This window comes from Macaca nemestrina, chromosome 8 (genome assembly GCF_043159975.1).
Source record: "Macaca nemestrina isolate mMacNem1 chromosome 8, mMacNem.hap1, whole genome shotgun sequence".
Lineage (NCBI taxonomy): Eukaryota > Metazoa > Chordata > Mammalia > Primates > Cercopithecidae > Macaca > Macaca nemestrina.
The window spans coordinates 21,596,800-21,612,940 of record NC_092132.1 but is presented as its reverse complement, the minus strand read 5'-3'; the positions used below and the strand labels follow the sequence as shown (position 1 = coordinate 21,612,940).

At 44.1% G+C, this 16,141-nt stretch overlaps 1 protein-coding gene across 2 annotated transcripts in view; it reads right to left on the bottom strand.

Annotated features, from left to right (window-relative positions):
- LOC105468485 (annexin A13) overlaps nucleotides 1-16,141 on the bottom strand; it is a 58,787-nt gene that overhangs the window by 30,574 nt on the left and 12,072 nt on the right. For both annotated transcript variants that reach the window (XM_011718683.3, XM_011718684.3), the window contains one exon: nucleotides 2,526-2,601. In XM_011718683.3, the coding sequence (XP_011716985.2) occupies nucleotides 2,526-2,601 (76 nt within the window). The remainder of the gene's footprint in view (nucleotides 1-2,525; nucleotides 2,602-16,141) is intronic.

The following is a 16,141-nucleotide window of genomic DNA, read 5'->3' as shown; positions in this document are numbered from 1 at the left end:
CTCTGGAGCCATACAATAAATTTGTGGCCATATTTATTCTACTATGACACCCATTCTAGGAAAGAAAATCTCTACTAATCTACTTCTACGTAAAAAACCTATCACTTGTTTTTGTAAAACATTATGCCAAGTAAAAGAAGCCACATAATGTATGATTCTATTTAAGTGAAATGTCTAGAATAGGCAAATCAGTGGAGACAGGAAACCGATTAGTGATTGCCCGGAGCTGAAGAGAGGGAGGGGCTGCTAATAGGTGTGAGGTTTCTTTCTCAGGGATGAAATGTTCTGGAATTAGTGGGGATGGTCACAAAATCCTGTGGATATACTAAAACTCTGAATTGCATGCTGCAAAAGGGTGCATTTTATGGTATTCAAATTATATCTCAATAAGCAAAAAATTAATTTAATAAAACATTCTGTGGACTGAGATGGTTCCTACCTGTTGTAATGACACTGAGCAATGTCTTCTCAGTCTGTCCCCACCCCCTCCAGGACTGCAGCCATGTAGCTGAGGTGCCCTAGCTAGGATGTCTCTAAATTGGTGACATTTGGAGTGAGTGACAAGAACAGGTTCAATCCCCGTGTTCCCCACTTAATGGCTTGGTGACTTTGTCTGTCTTACTTAAAATGTCAGGTCCTCAGTTTCCTCAGCTGGAGAATGGATTTTTGTAAGAATTTGATGAGATTTTGTATATAAAGTGATTAGCCCAATGCCTGAAAGTTTAACAGTTTCTCAATAAATGTAAAAAAGAAAATCTGGGAAATTAATTCACTTTGCCCCTTGACCCCTCTGTCCCCTTCAATGATTTCACTTGCTTGTTGTTCTGGAACTCCTGATCAGCAAACCTGGGGTCAATCAATGTCTCCAGTCCTACCTTCAAGGATACAGGGAAAAATCACACAACCGTGTGGGCTGGAGCCGTGAGAAACCATGATCTGCCTACTCAGTGCCCTCAGTGCATATCAGCAGTCTTCTCTTGGTTGTCTCCCACTTTTCTACTACTCAAGGGCTATTCCAAGCCACCACTCAAGCGCCATATTCCATTGTCAAACCCTTCTCTTCAGCAGACAAACTCACCTCCCACTCACTGAGCAATGTCAGGTTACCAGGCATGGGTGCCTTCAATTTCTGCCCTGACAACACCTATGAAGGCATCTACTCCAGCTGTCAGTCTCAGCGCCTTCCCTTCTTGTCCTGTTTAAGGGAAATCCTTCCATCTGTGCTTTGGATCTCACCCTCTTCCAGGCTTCTGGGACTAGACCTTGTGTCATGAGTGGCTTTCTTGGATCTCAGGGCCTCTCTTCATGGCCCTAGACCTAGATGCTCTCGCCCTCATCCCACCCTGGTCCCTGGTCTACCTTAGTTTTGACTTCTTGTGGAGTCCCCAACTCTGACCCTTAGGATGTAAACAGCTTCTCCATTTTCAACCCTTGATGGTTGATCTTGACCAGTTACTTGATCTAGTTCTTTTTTCTTTTTCTTTTCTTTTTTTTTTTTGAGGTGGAGTCTCTCTGTCTCCCTGGCTGGAGTGCAGTGGCGCAATCTCGGCTCACTGCAACCTCCGACTCCCTGGTTCAAGTGATTCTCCTGCCTCAGCCTCCCGAGTAGCTGGGGATTACCGGCACCTGCCACCACCCCCAGCTAATTTTGTATTTTTAGTAGAGATGGGGTTTCACCATGTTGGTCAGGATGGTCTTGATCTCCTGACCTCATGATCTGCCCACCTCGGCCTCCCAAAGTACTGGGATTACAGGTGTGAGCCACCGATCTACTTTTACTTGTTGCTTCCAGGTCCCTTATCCAGCTCTCATCAGACTCAATTCCCCACCATCTCCTAGGGAAAGGATCAGAGGGGTTTAGATCATACCAGGTGATATGGTTTGGCTGTGTCCTCACCCAAATCTCATCTTGAATCATAGCTCCTATAATTCCCACATGTTGTGAGAGGGACCTGGTGGGAGATAATTGAATCATGGGGGCGGTTTCCCTCATGCTGTTCTCACAGTAGTAAGTCTCACGAGATCAGATGGTTCTATAAGGGGAAACTCCTTTCACTTGGGTCTAATCCTCTCTTTCCTGCTGCCATGTAAGAAGTCCCTCGCTCTTCCTTCGTTTTCTGCCATGCTTGTGAGGCCTTTTCAGCCATGTGGAACTGGGAGTCCGTTAAACTCTTTTTCTTTATAAATTACCCCGTCTCAGGTAAGTCTTTATTAGCAGCATGAGAACAGACTAATACACCAGGATTGCATGAACTGCGCTTCTCATGAAGTTTCTCTCACCTCAAGGTCAAATTAAATGTCACAATATCCAACTCCTAGCTGTTATATAGAATCCTGAAAAGTCATAGGATCCTACTATAATTTTGTGAACTTTAATAAAGAGGTCAGTGGAAGTGATTGACTTGCGTTAGCTTGGAATACACAAGATAGTGAGATGTCAGCTTCCTAACATCATGGGAAAGTTGGACATGAGACCAAGTTTAATCAACTTCAGAAGTAAATTAGCAACAAAATGTCTCTCATACCCATTCCTTTGCAGGCTTTGTTCAGCTTTTTGGCATCTCGATCCACATCAAAACCCTGAGGACTGCTCGCTTTAGCCTGGAGAAAATAATTGAAAAGGTGAGATGACAATATAGACATTCCTTAATGATCTCTGGCTAAAATCAGTAGCAAACTGGAGGACCAAACAGTCATCCTAACCAGGGACCAGCTGTCACTTCACACACTGGTACATGCGGACATCGGCTGGGGAGACTCTGGCCCCAGAGAGGTGGCTGGTACTCCTTGGGGCCAGCTGGCCTTGGATGACCAGGAGAATGGGCCCCTCTGTCCTCAAGGACAATCATCCTGGCCAGCTCTGCAATGAGCGATTTTCATATCAACCCCACCTTTGTGTGTCTGCCTCTGAAACAAAGAATAATACTCTGGGCCAGTGTACTGGAGTGCTGGTCCTCCCCCTTTGCCAGGAGACACAGTTATGTCTAAGGAATAGGTCAGAAGCTGAGGGTTCTAGGACCTTATTACAGGTTCATTTGGTGACTTGGATCTTTGCCATCCACACACTGAGAGACACATATTTGGCTTGTTGGAGACACTATAGGAACCAGTAAAAGCACAGTTCTGGTTTTAGTGCTCCTTGGAAAGGTAAAGTCCTGTTTATATATTGTACTGAGCTGTTTCCCATACTTCAGTCATTGGCACAATACATGCAGTATTGCGTCCACAGTTACCTATGTCTAATTAATAAGCAAATTACTATTTGCTTATAATTATTATTTGCTTATTTTCCTTTCAATTGACATTTGTTTTTACTTAAAGTTATCTTAAAAAGGAAATCTTTGTTAGCACAAAAATGGAAACCCAGTATTGCTTGCATAAATGGAAGTTAACCACAAATATAAACACATAACTTTTAAAAACTGCAATTAACCTGTGAGGTTCATTGTAGTTACGCAGCTGGTAGCTAGGAACACACTGAGTTTCCTGTCTTTACCTTTTCTCACAGAGCTTCTCCTAAGTGATATGTGTCTATATATTTTCTTTTCTTTTCTTTCTTTTTTTTTGAGACAGAGTCTCACTGTGTCGCCCAGCCTGGAGTGAAGTGGTACCATCTCAGCTCACTGCAACCTTCACCTCCTGGGTTCAAGTGATTCTCATGCCTTAGCCTCCCCAGTAGCTGGGATTATAGGTGCACGCCACCACACCTGGCTAATTTTTTGTATTTTTAGTAGAGACGGGGTTTTGCCATGTTTCCCAGGCTGGTCTCGAACTCCTGAGCTCAGGCAATCTGCCTGCCTTGGCCTCCCAAAGTGCTGGGATTACAGGCGTGAGCCACCACGGCTGGCGTGTCCATATATTTTCCATCCTTCAGTGAAGGCTGGTTTAAGTGCTACTGGCAGTACCACCACGGTTCAGTTCTCCCCGCTTTCATTTCCTTTGGCACCCAGTGGAAGTGAACAGTAAACCACATGCAGCTCACTGGGTATGTTGCCTGTCTCTGCATGGCATCCTTATTTTCCTTATTTCCCCTTCCCCCATTGTGTGGCCTCATTGGGGTTGTTGGTCATGAGGCTCGAGCCCCGTTGTCCTGCCCTTGGTCACCAATGTGGGCACATGCCCTGTGACTCTGGCAATCAGGATTGGTTCAGGAGTGAAGATGTAATCCAAGCAGGATTAGAGTCAATTGGAGTCTTTCCCTTGGTTGCTACATAGATACTGAGAGAGATACACGTCTGCCTCCTACTGGGTCTGGTAGAGTGAAAGTGCGTGAGTCTAGGGCTCTTAGTGGCCATTTTGTCCACTACATAAAGGGAGAGAGAGAAAGAAACACATTGTACAAATCCTCAGACACAGCAGCGCCTGTGTCCTTGGGTTTCCCAGTTTCACTAACTAGCAAACTTCCTTGGTCTAAGTTAACATGAGTTGGGTTTCCATCCTTGCGACCCAAAGTGTCCTGGCTAATATCTGTGGACTGAAGGTGAGCTGGCTTGAGGGTTTGGTTAATGGAGAATAACAGACTCCTAGAGCTGAAAGGATCGTCAGGGCCACCTATCACCTCCCTGCCATTTGGAACGTGAAGGCATGCCCCATCTTGCAGCATCTGTTCCTGAAACAAGCCAGGAAGAGGACTGATACCGTTGTACACCTGCTGTGTGCCAGGCAGTTTATAGACCTTTCTTTATTATGCATGGGGAAGAGTGGGCATTACTGCTCTGCCTTCCAGGTAAGGAAACCTGGGTTCAGGCAGGTTAGATCATTTGTTTAAGGTCTGGCAGGATGCAGGACTGAACACAGCTCAATTTGCCTCCTAAAGCCTGTGCTCTGTGCAGCGCACAATACTGCCTCACATTCTATAACTAGAGCTTCCATGATCCGACAGAGGGGTTGGATGACGCTGGAGTTGCAGAATGATACCTCCTGTTTTCCTTATTCAAATATTTTGTGAGATATAAGAAAGCTATTTGGTGCTTTTGAAGGCTTGTTGGCAGGACCAGTTCCATAATTTGCTGGGCTTAGTACAAAATGAAAGTGCAGGGTTCCTTGCTCAAAAATTACCAAGAATTTCAATATGGTAACATCAGAGTATTAAGCCAAGCACAGGGCCCTTCTGAGCATGGGGCCCTATGCAGTTGCAGAGGCCATACGCTTATAAGGGCCACCCTACTTTTGATCAAGTTCTGAAGGAGCTGGTCCTCTGAGTGTGGAAGAAGCAACTTCAAAATAGTAATGGCTTCTTTGCTTTTCATCCAAAGTATTATGGAGTGCCCAGGAAGTGAGGTAGAATTGAATCAGGGCAACAGAAATCTCTTATCACTCGGCTAATTCATAAGCTGTTCTCTATGTCCTGTTAGCCTCATCAGTGCAGAGAATTTTGTGGGACACATGATCTGTCCCACTTCACAACTAATGCGCTGAAACAGAGACGCAGCGCTCTGCAAATGGCTGTGCGTGTTATGCCCTGCCTGAGGCCCTGGCTGAGGGGCTGGGGCAGGACTGAGTTGGGGGCATATTGCCAAGCCTGGTGCTGGCAGGACTGCTTCCCCTCAACGGTCACCTTTTTCTCATTTGCACAAAGAACCTGTGAGGGCTTGCAGAGACCGTGTGGAGACTTGTCTAAGATCACCTGGCCAGGCAGTGGTTGAGTGGGAGCCAAGGCTAGAACCAGATTTTCTGATTCTGGCAGATCTAAATGACATGCCTGCCCCTGATCCCCTTTCTGTTTTAGGGAGGCCGTTCCATGATACAAATATCATAGAGTTGTAGGAGCTGAGGGGTAAGACAAACGAATGTTCTCAACATGCCCAAGACCAAAAAACCCAAATAACTGATATCTGGGAGGTGCAGCAGGAGAATGTTGAGTCATGTGTTATGACTGACGATAACACTGGGACTTAATTTTTCCTTTTTTCCTTTTTTTTTTTAAATTTTTTGAGACAGGGTCTCACTCTGTTGCCCAAGCTGGAGTGTAGTGTTGCAATTTCTGTTCCCTGCAGCTTCTGCCTCCCAGGTTCAAGCGATTCTCCTGCCTCAGCCACCCAAGCAGCTGGGATTACAGGCATGTGCCATCACACCTGGCTAATTTTTGTATTTTTGGTAGAGATGGGGTTTCACCATGTTGCCCAGGCTGGTCTCAAACTCCTGAGCTCAAGCAATCCACCCACCTCGGCCTCCCAATGTGCTAGGATTACAGGCATGAGCCACTGCAACCGGCCTTCTTTTTTTTTCTTAACAAATAATGTGGGGTAGGACTCTCTGTCAGAGGCACCACCATCAGCAGGGCAGGTTGAGGTCCCAGTGCCCTGAATCCCTGCAGGAACCACTGTTAGCCATGTTGGTTATCTTTCCTAATCTGCTTGAGAAGATAATCCAGGCTTGTTCCTTGTAACAGCAGGATATTTGATGTCGAAGTGAAAGAATCATGTGATGTGATTTTAAAAGAAAGAGAGAGAAAAAGCAAACAGTCTGTTTGGCGTTGTCCCCTCATTGTGGTGGGGGCTGCCTCCACAATGGCTGTATTCATCAGCGATGCTCAGTGCTGAAGGAACGGGTGTCCTATGGCTTGTTCCCAGGAGCCGGGTACCGAGCTTCTTCTCGGGAATGTATATGGAATGGACATTCCACGTCCATTGTTCATTGTTAATGGGATAGACAGCTGATGACGGGGCCTCAGGCCTGTTTGCCTATCCGGAGATTTAGTTTTTGAAACCCGAAGCAACTAAGCAGAACTTCTGCATACAGTGAGAATGCAAGTCAGATCCAGAATGGGCTGCAGGGGACTCCAGGATGGGGTCAGACCTGCTTATGAGGCTTTAGGAGACCACACGGATATTCCACTCGTTTTCAACGATGAGACATTGTAGAGCCAGGGCAACATTCCTTATTTTGTTTTCTTTCAATTTGTTCATATTTTGACAGTGCTTGCACTGACACTCAGGAGACAGATAAAAACAGCAAAAGATACTAAACGTCAATAAAAATGATTTTAGAGGTCTGGGCTTTGAGCCCACAGGAAGCCTGGTTTGAATGCAGAGCTGCCTCTTAGCAGCTGTGTGAACTTGGGCCATTAACCTCTAAGCCACCATCTCCTCATCTGTAAAATGGGAGCAGTCTCTGCGCTGCAAGGCTTGAGGCTTACGTGAAATAACTTTTCAAATGCCAGAAAACAGGGAGCTAGAGAAATGTTAGCCCTTTCCCTGCCTCTTTGGGTCATTTCTTGGCTTTCTGCCTTGTGATATTTATAAGATCTCATAAAAGTGATATTCATGCAGATTTCAATTCTACATATTTAGATTGAACAGGTTTGGAAGGTATGTATGTGAAGATATATACACACACGTACCATATGTAGATATATAGTTTTCTAATTCATATATGTTGATCTCAGATGGATAGATATCTCCCAAACTTGTCAAATATTTATCTTATAATGCCCCAGCAACATCATATTTATAATAGGTGGCCATTGAAAATATAATAATAGTAAAGTTGAAGAATGTGGCTTTATTGTCAAGTAAATTTGAGACCCAGCACAACTGTTTATTAGCTGTGTGACTTTGGGCAAGTTATAGAACCTCTCTGTGCCGTACTTTCTTCATGGTTGTAAGGGACATGGCTGCACTCTAGTTGGCAGTAGGCCGAGGCGACTTTCCGACGCTGTGTGTCTCCGTGGGTTTGGAGTGCAGACGCACAACTCTGCACTTATGTAATCACACTACGTGAGGTGCGTTAAGTAACCACTCACATGCGCTCGTGCTTGGCTCGGAGCCATTATTGTCGGTACAAGGTACAATTACGCTGCTAACGCTGTACCTATGGCTTGGGGCTCACGCCCAGGCCCACACCCAGGCTCGCTTGCACCCAGTGAAAGAAGCCATGTTGAAACTCCCTGCAATTCCTCCAGTGTTTTTCCAGCTACGTGCCACACCACTGACTTTTTTCGGATCTCAATTAGAACCTAACAATGGTAAATGGGGATAATAATAGTGCCTACCACGTAAGGTTCCTGGAGGAATTAAAGTTATTCATGCCAAGCATCTAAAACAAGCCTGGCTGACAGCACGGTCTTAGTAAATGCAAACAATTGATATTTGTTGAAGACCAATCAGCAATAAACTTTCCAGAATATTTCAAACCCCTTTCCTGCTTGAGGAGATTTCACCTTGTAAATGGCACTCTAAAGATCAATTGGTCACCTGCAGCTTGGATCTGAAGTTCCAGACATATATTTTACACCAGGCAGTCACGCTGTGGAGTCCAGGTGGCCTGGCATGATGTCCCAGCATCACACCTTGCTAGCTGTCTCATTTGACGAGTGTGATAATTCACACCTCATTGGGTGTGAGACTCTCCGTGGGATACCACTCTGGTGAGGTGCTGGCCATCATGCCTGGACCTCAGGTCCAAAATGGAAGCAAGTGCTGTCAGCTCTATGAAAGGCACTGCCTGGTGCGTGAGTAAGGCAGCCCTGGTGCTGGGCGGACTTCCTCTTTGGTTTTTTCTTCCTTCTAGTAGGTCTACATGTCCTTCTCTGTGTATCTACGTTCCTGTGTTCCCTCCTCTAAAACAAGGACATGAATGATCCATTTTTCTCAAAGGAGGAAGCATAGAAAATAAACTGAGATGCTCTGATCCTAGGAAGCGGTGTCACCTTGGCAGAAAGAATGCAGAAAACACCCACGCTGAGAAATGACTCAGGGATGTTCCTGCTGCAACAGACCAGATTGCCCAGGAGGGAGGTCAGCTCTTCTGAATCAAGATTCTGGTACCCCCAGCCAGAAGAACCAGAATGGAAAAACAGACGCCTCATCAAATGCCTTCTGTCCCAGTCCAATTCAAGGAAGTCTTAACTCTTATAATAGAAATGGAACATTCTAGGAACATCTTCCAGGTTGCAGCAAACACTGGGGATGGAATGTGTGAAGGAGTTTGCTGAGGGATATGATTTGCAAATTGGTTGCTCTGTGTATTATATAGTAACCAGCATCTTCCAGAACACAGCCAGAAATACACTCATTTAAGTACATTCATACTTGTCAGTCCTTGTGTCCTGATTTTCTACTTCAATAGCTTCAACGCTGGACAGTAGGAGTAGATTGTCTCATGAGAGGCATGTGAATTAATTAAGAAGAAATATGTTGCAGGCAAATTAGACTCTGAATTATTTTTCTCTCTCTTTTTCTTCTTCTTTCTTCTCCTCTTCTTTCCTCCCTTATCGTCCTTGAACAAACAAGTATTAAAATCTATTGTATGCTAAGCACTACCCCAGTTGAGGTGGACTCCATGATCTATGAAGCATAGTCCCTGTTCCAGGGAAATAAACGTGTAAATGACACATGACAATTGCATTATAATACAGTAAGCACTTCTGGGTGCAAATAGCTGAGAGGAGAAAGGAATTTTTATGGAGGAGTTGACATTAGTGCTGGTTCTCAAAGGGCAGTAGGGCAAGCAATTAAATAAAGACAGAGATGGAGGTGGAAGGAAGACATGCCAGGGAGAGACGACAGCCTGATGCTTTGGGAGTCTGTGTACTTGTGTGCTTACTATGACCTATCAATGTGCTAACATGATTGCATCTAATCATGACATAATAGTCCACATAGTGTGGACTTGGGAGTCAGACCTACTCTGTTCAATTGCTGTTTTGCCCTTTGCTGGTTGTACCACCTTGGGTAAGCTGATTCACGTCTCTGAGCCTTAGTTGTCTCATCTTTAAAGTGGAGATGCGCCTGCCCATGGGGTGGTATGAGGTGTAGATGCATTCGTGTTTGGGATGTAGTAGCACAGTGCTGGATTACAGTAAGCACTCAGGTGGTGGCACGTAGGAGGTGGGACGCTGGGTGACATAGGATGTAAGGGTCATTTGTAAACTCTGAAAGTACTATCAAAATGCAATGGGAGTGGCGTTTGGACTGTTTAATATTTCCAGTACAGTTCCTCAGAAGCGTTGGCTGGCTGCACTCTGCTCAGTAAATATTTGACAATGGTTACTTGGTATCTGGGCTGTGAGCCAGGAGGGCCCCTGGGAAGAGCCAGGGAGCAGAGGGCAGAGGGCTCGCTGTACACTGATCTACAGAGAGCTGCTGTTTGAGCTGGCATGAAATGAGATTAAATACCAGGGCCAAGATTAGAACGAGGTAGTGGCCTGGGCTTGTTAAGCACGAGCAAAATGGAGGCAGGTGAAGGGGGTGCTGGAGAGAGCGCACCTGACTCTCCTCAGTTTAAGCTGTTACCATTGCCACTGTTGGTTAATGCCACCTTGCACCAATATTGGTGATTCTGATTAAGCTTGCCTTTAATTTTTTTATTAGAATTTTTAAATTTTATTTTAATAAAATAAAAAATTTTATTAGAATTTTAAAATTCTGATTAAACTTGCCTATAGTTTTTTTTTTCAAAATCCCTGAAAAATATTTTAAACATCTTTACTGAGGTATAATTGCTATAAAATATATTGTATATTTAATTATACAATTTGGTGAATTTGGACATAGGCATACACTCACAACACCATCACCACCATCAAGGTAATAAATATTTCATCAGCTATGAAAATTTCCTTCTGTCCCCTTGTGTGTGTGTGTTAAGAACATTTAACTTGACATCAACCCATTAAACAAATAATACTTTGTATCTAAAAACTTTTGTAGCAAGAGGGACTCACTATGTTGCCCTGTCTGAGTGTTATTTTTATTCCTTTCTTCCATCTTGACCTGATTCCTGTTGAGTGTTGAGTGAGTCTTTTGCATGGTGCTTTGTGTAGTTCCTTTAAAATTGGAAGTTTACTATAGGAAGCTCAACACGTCTGTTTACATAAGCTTGAACTCCTGACCTCAAGCAATTCTCCTGTCTCATGCAATCCTCAGTCTTGGCCTCCATAAGTGTTAGGATTACAGGCATGAGCCACTGCACTTGACCTTAACAATTTTTTAAGTGCATAATAAAGTATAGGGTACAATTTGCTGTACCCCAGATCTCTAGAGTGAATTCATCTTGCATAACCAAAACTTTGTACCAGTTGAAGAGTGCTTCGTTTCCCCTCCCTCTGGCCCCCGGTAAGTACAGTTCTATTCTTTACTTCTATGAGTTTGACTATTTTAGGTACCTCATGTAAGTAGAATCATGCAGTATTTATTTTTCTGGCTTATTTCACGTAGCATAATGTTCTCCAGGTTTGTTCAAGTTGTCACAAATGGCAGAATTTCCTTCTTTTTTGAGGCTGAATAATATTTCATTGTAAACTTGCCTTGTATAGATCTTAAGAACACTACAGAGTTAGGGAAACTGAGTCGTTTGGGGAAGGGTCTTCTTTGAGGTCACACAAGTTCTACCTCCTCTCTCACAGACATCTACCTTTGAACCAAGCATGAGGCTATTTTTCCCTCCATATCTTTTCCAAGGCTGTTTTCCCATCTGAAAGATGGTAATAATAGTACCCACCTCGTATGGGTTGTTAGGAGAATATGGATCAAGAGCGTTTGGCAGGATATTCAACACGTGGCGAGTGCTGAGTGTTATTTTTATTCCTTTCTTCCATCTTGACCTGATTCCTGTTGAGTGTTGAGTGAGTCCTTTGCATGGTGCTTTGTGTAGTTCCTTTAAAATTGGAAGTTTACTATAGGAAGCTCAACATGTCTGTTTACATAAGCTTGTCCTAAATTAGAAATCACTTTGTACTCATAGATAAAGAGTAGCAGGGGCTAGAGGTTGAAGAGAGACGTATGGGAGGAAAACTCCAAATTGAGAATGACAGCAAAATATAGAGCACTTAATATGTGCCAGGCGTGGGTCCAGACAGTTTACAAATAACAACGCATTTAATTCTCCCAGCAACCCTACGGGGTAGGTATTATTATCTCCTATTTTGCAGATGAGAAAAACCAAGGCACACAAGTATGATGAGATAGGGATTCAAACCCATGCAGTCTGGATTCAGAAACTCTACTATTGACTTCTCATTAATCGATTTTGGGGGTCATTGTCTAAATAATAATAATAATTATTATTTTTTATTTATTTATTTATTTATTTTGAGACGGAGTCTCACGCTGTTGCCCAGGCTGGAGTGCAGTGGCGCGATCTCGGCTCACTGCAAGCTCCGCCTCCCGGGTTCCCGCCATTCTCCTGCCTCAGCCTCCTGAGTAGCTGGGACTACAGGCGCCCGCCACCGAAAAATTTAATAATAGAAAAGCTGGGCCAGGTAGGGTGGCTCACGCCTGTAATTCCAGCACTTTGGGAAGCCAAGGTAGGAGGATTGCTTGAGACCAGGAGTTTAAGACCAGCCTGGGCAACATAATGAGACCCTGTCTCTACAAAAATTTTAAAAATTTAACTTGGCATGGTGGTACGTGCCTGTAGTCCCAGCTACTTGGGAGGCTGAGGCTGAAGCAGGAGAATAATTGAGGCCAGGAAGTGGAGGTTGCAGTGAGCCATGGTTGCGCTACTGCACTCCAGCCTGGGTGACAGAGCGAGACCCTGTCTCAGGAAGAAAGAGAGAGAGAGGGAGGGAGGGAGGGAGGGAGGAAGGAAGGAAGGAAGGAAGGAAGGAAGGAAGGAAGGAAGGAGAAAAGAAAAGAAAAAGAAAGAAAGAAAGAAGGAAAGAAGGAAAGGAAAGAAGGAAAGAAAGAAAGAAGGAAAGAAGGAAAGAAAGAAAGAAAGAAAGAAAGAAGGAAATGAAGGAAGGAAGGAAGGGAAGAAGGGAAGGGAAGGGAAGGGGGAAGAGAGGAAGGGAGGAAGGGAGGGAGGAAGGAAGGAGAAAAGAAAAGAAAAGAAAAAGAAAGAAACAAAGAAAGAAAGAAGGAAAGGAAAGAAGGAAAGAAAGAAAGAAGGAAAGAAGGAAAGAAAGAAAGAAGGAAAGAAGGAAAGAAAGAAAGAAAGAAAGAAGGAAATGAAGGAAGGAAGGAAGGGAAGAAGGGAAGGGAAGGGAAGGGGGAAGAGAGGAAGGGAGGAAGGGAGGAAGGGAGGGAGGAAGGAAGGAAGAAAGGAGGAAATGAAGAAAAGAAGAAAAGAAGAAAGAGAAAGAAAGAAAAGCTCAGTTCAACTCTTAGAATGATAGTCTTTTACAGAAACACTAGTTGAGACCTGAGACTTGTCCAGTGACCAGGGAAACCAAGAACCTCTTGCATGACTGTCGGATCAATAAATATTCTTGATGATGAGAAAATAGAAAGTAAAATGAAAACGAAGTCACAACTATTTGCAAGGCAAAACAGACATCTCCCAGTGAGCAAAGTGTGTATGCAGGAGAGGCACTGTTGTCAAATTCTGCTCCCAATATTCCTTCCTATGCTAATGGAATCATGTTTTCTGCCTCTCATTTATAAACTGGGACTAATACCTGCCCACCCTGAAGAATCTCAGGAAGATTATATAAGACAATGTCAGAGTGCTGGACAGGGAGGTTTCATTATGATGAGTCAGGGCTTGCAGGGGAGGAAGTGGTCCTTTTGCCCTTAGGAAGCTTCTTCCTTCTCCTCTCCTCCTCATTTCACACCCAATCTTCCAGTTCTCCCTTTCCTAAAGTATCTTTCCCTTCAAGTAGAGGAGGGATCGTAGCTAAAGGACTACAGTGTGCCAGGGGGCTGAATTTTAGCAGACACATTTTGGAGACTGAAAAGACATGAAGCCAGTGAGATGGCCAAGGTTTCCAATATGCTTACTTCTTAAGGGTGCCTGCTTTCTGGCTGGATAAATTGCCAAATATATTTATAGGTAAAATATCACTTCTCCTTGCTTGACAGAATCTATGCAAAAGGATTGCTGAAGTTGTTTGATTCCCAACAGGTCCATCAGTGTAAGGCAGGGGAGGAAAAAGGGGGGATGCTGCAAGTAGATTCCTCCCTGCAACTTCCCGAGTCCTCGGAGGACCAAAGAAACTTGAGATTGACAGCACAGAGCCTCGTGACCCTCCTTTTTTATTAAACACTTGGTTTCCATTGATTCCATTGGCAACAGTGGAGAATGTTTCTACTTAAGCAAATAAGCTGGAGCCTCCGCTTTCTGAAACCATTCCTGATCCTCTTGGGAAGAATCGAATTCTTCCAGTGGTGTGCTGAAGCTAAACTGTTTGATTGCCCAGGACAGAGGGGTTCCCTGGAATGTGGGTCTTTAAGTGCTAAAACTGGGACAGTTCCAGGTAAACCAGGATGGTTGGCCACGCTAGCTGGAGCTGACTTTGCAAGCTGGCAAGAGCCAATTGTGTGATCGCTTCCCAACTCTGCTCAGTGAGATCATGCCAGTAACTTGAAATCAGTCATGGTGAAAGTATTTACACCATGGAAATTGGCAAGCACCACAAATTAGGTTTTTGTTTTCTCCTAGAGAGCTCGAGGTGAGACGTTTTCTAGCACACCACTGACTTTCTCTTTTGTGCTACACTCCGTTCTGGAGTCTTCAATCAATCAGATCCTTTTACAGGTACATTATCTTGCTTTTTTATTAGTCTATTTCCTTCCCTAGACTGTAAGCCTTTTGGAGGCTAGGTCTACGTCATGTTCATTCTCATATCCCCAGCACCTAGCACAATGCCTGACACATTGTAAGTACTTGGTAAATGTTCTCTTCCTTTCCATGGGAGGAGGAATCTTCTTCCTTTGTATGTTACAGAATACACTGAATGCCTTTCCCTTTGCATCCTCGTCTTGCACCCAGTTTGTATTAATGTCAGAGTCAGTGGCAGTAGTAGGGACAGAAGAATGGAACAGGAAACTTATTTGGCTGGAAATCTTGAGCTGAGAATAGTGTCAAGCCTTCTAGGGTGATGAAGCAGAGAGAATGAAAAGAGGAATAGTAAATTTAACCAAGGTGTGTGGGAGGGCTCAATCATACCTCAGCTGGAGAAATAACGGGAATCACAAATGAAAGTGCAGTCCTAAGACCTTCGGGTGTGAAACAGTTTGAGCTGAATAATGCTTGGGGCTCTTAGAATTCAATACCAAATGGAGGAAATAATGGACTCTGAGGAAGGTGACCTGGCCGAGATATGGATTAGTAGCCTTTCAACCCTGGTTGCACTCAAAATCATTTGGGCTCCCAGTCTGATCCTATGAAATCAGAATCTGAGGTATAGTGGTATATCAGGTATAAGTATTTCTAAAACTCCCCAGACAATTCTAACAAACAGCCAGGGTTGAGAACCATTAGTCTGAGAAAAATTAGAAACTTTCCCCATTGACATCCCAGTAAAGGAGGAGGACAACTTAGAAACGTGCTTAGGGTTTACACGAGTAAGAAATCCTTGACTTTATCCAAGATGCTAAAGATAAAGGGAAGAGGTTTAGGATGAAATCTTTTTTTTTTTTTTTTTTTTTTGAGACGGAGTCTCGCTCTGTCCCCCAGGCTGGAGTGCAGTGGCGCCATCTCGGCTCACTGCAAGCTCCGCCTCCCGGGTTCACGCCATTCTCCTGCCTCAGCCTCTCGAGTAGCTGGGACTACAGGCGCCCACAACCGCGCCCAGCTAATTTTTTGTATTTTTAGTAGAGACGGGGTTTCACCGTGGTCTCGATCTCCTGACGTTGTGATCCGCCCGCCTCGGCCTCCCAAAGCGCTGGGATTACAGGCGTGAGCCACCGCGCCCGGCCAGGATGAAATCTTAAAGTGAAAATTCAACCCAGGTTTTTCCAAATGGGTGACGTGGAACGCTGAAAGCGTTAAAGTCATTGGACCTCCAACTAGGAAAGGAACTCCTTTTAAAATTCTCTCCCAACTCTTCTGATTAAGTCTGTGCTTAGTGATAGTGGGTCTTTCACACTCATCTAATCCAGGGGTTGGCAAACTGCAGACTGAGGGCCATATCTGGCCCATTACTTATTTTTGTAAATAAAGTTTTATTGGAACACAGCCAACCCATTCATTTACATTTGGTCTATGGCTTCTTGCACTACAATGGCAGAGTTACCTACTTGCACCAGAGGTTCTGTGGCCCACAAATCCTCATTATTTACTTTGTGGACTCCCACTGTATCCCATGTAGACCATGTAGACAGGTCCTTTTTTAGTCAGAGAATAGGACCTTACCCTTCAACTGGCAATATCAAATTTAGTTAGAATTTAATACATTCTTTTTGCTTTCATTTAATTATCTACATTTATGTCAATTGATATTAATTTTCCATTTATGGTATCAGTATAAAATTTCCTT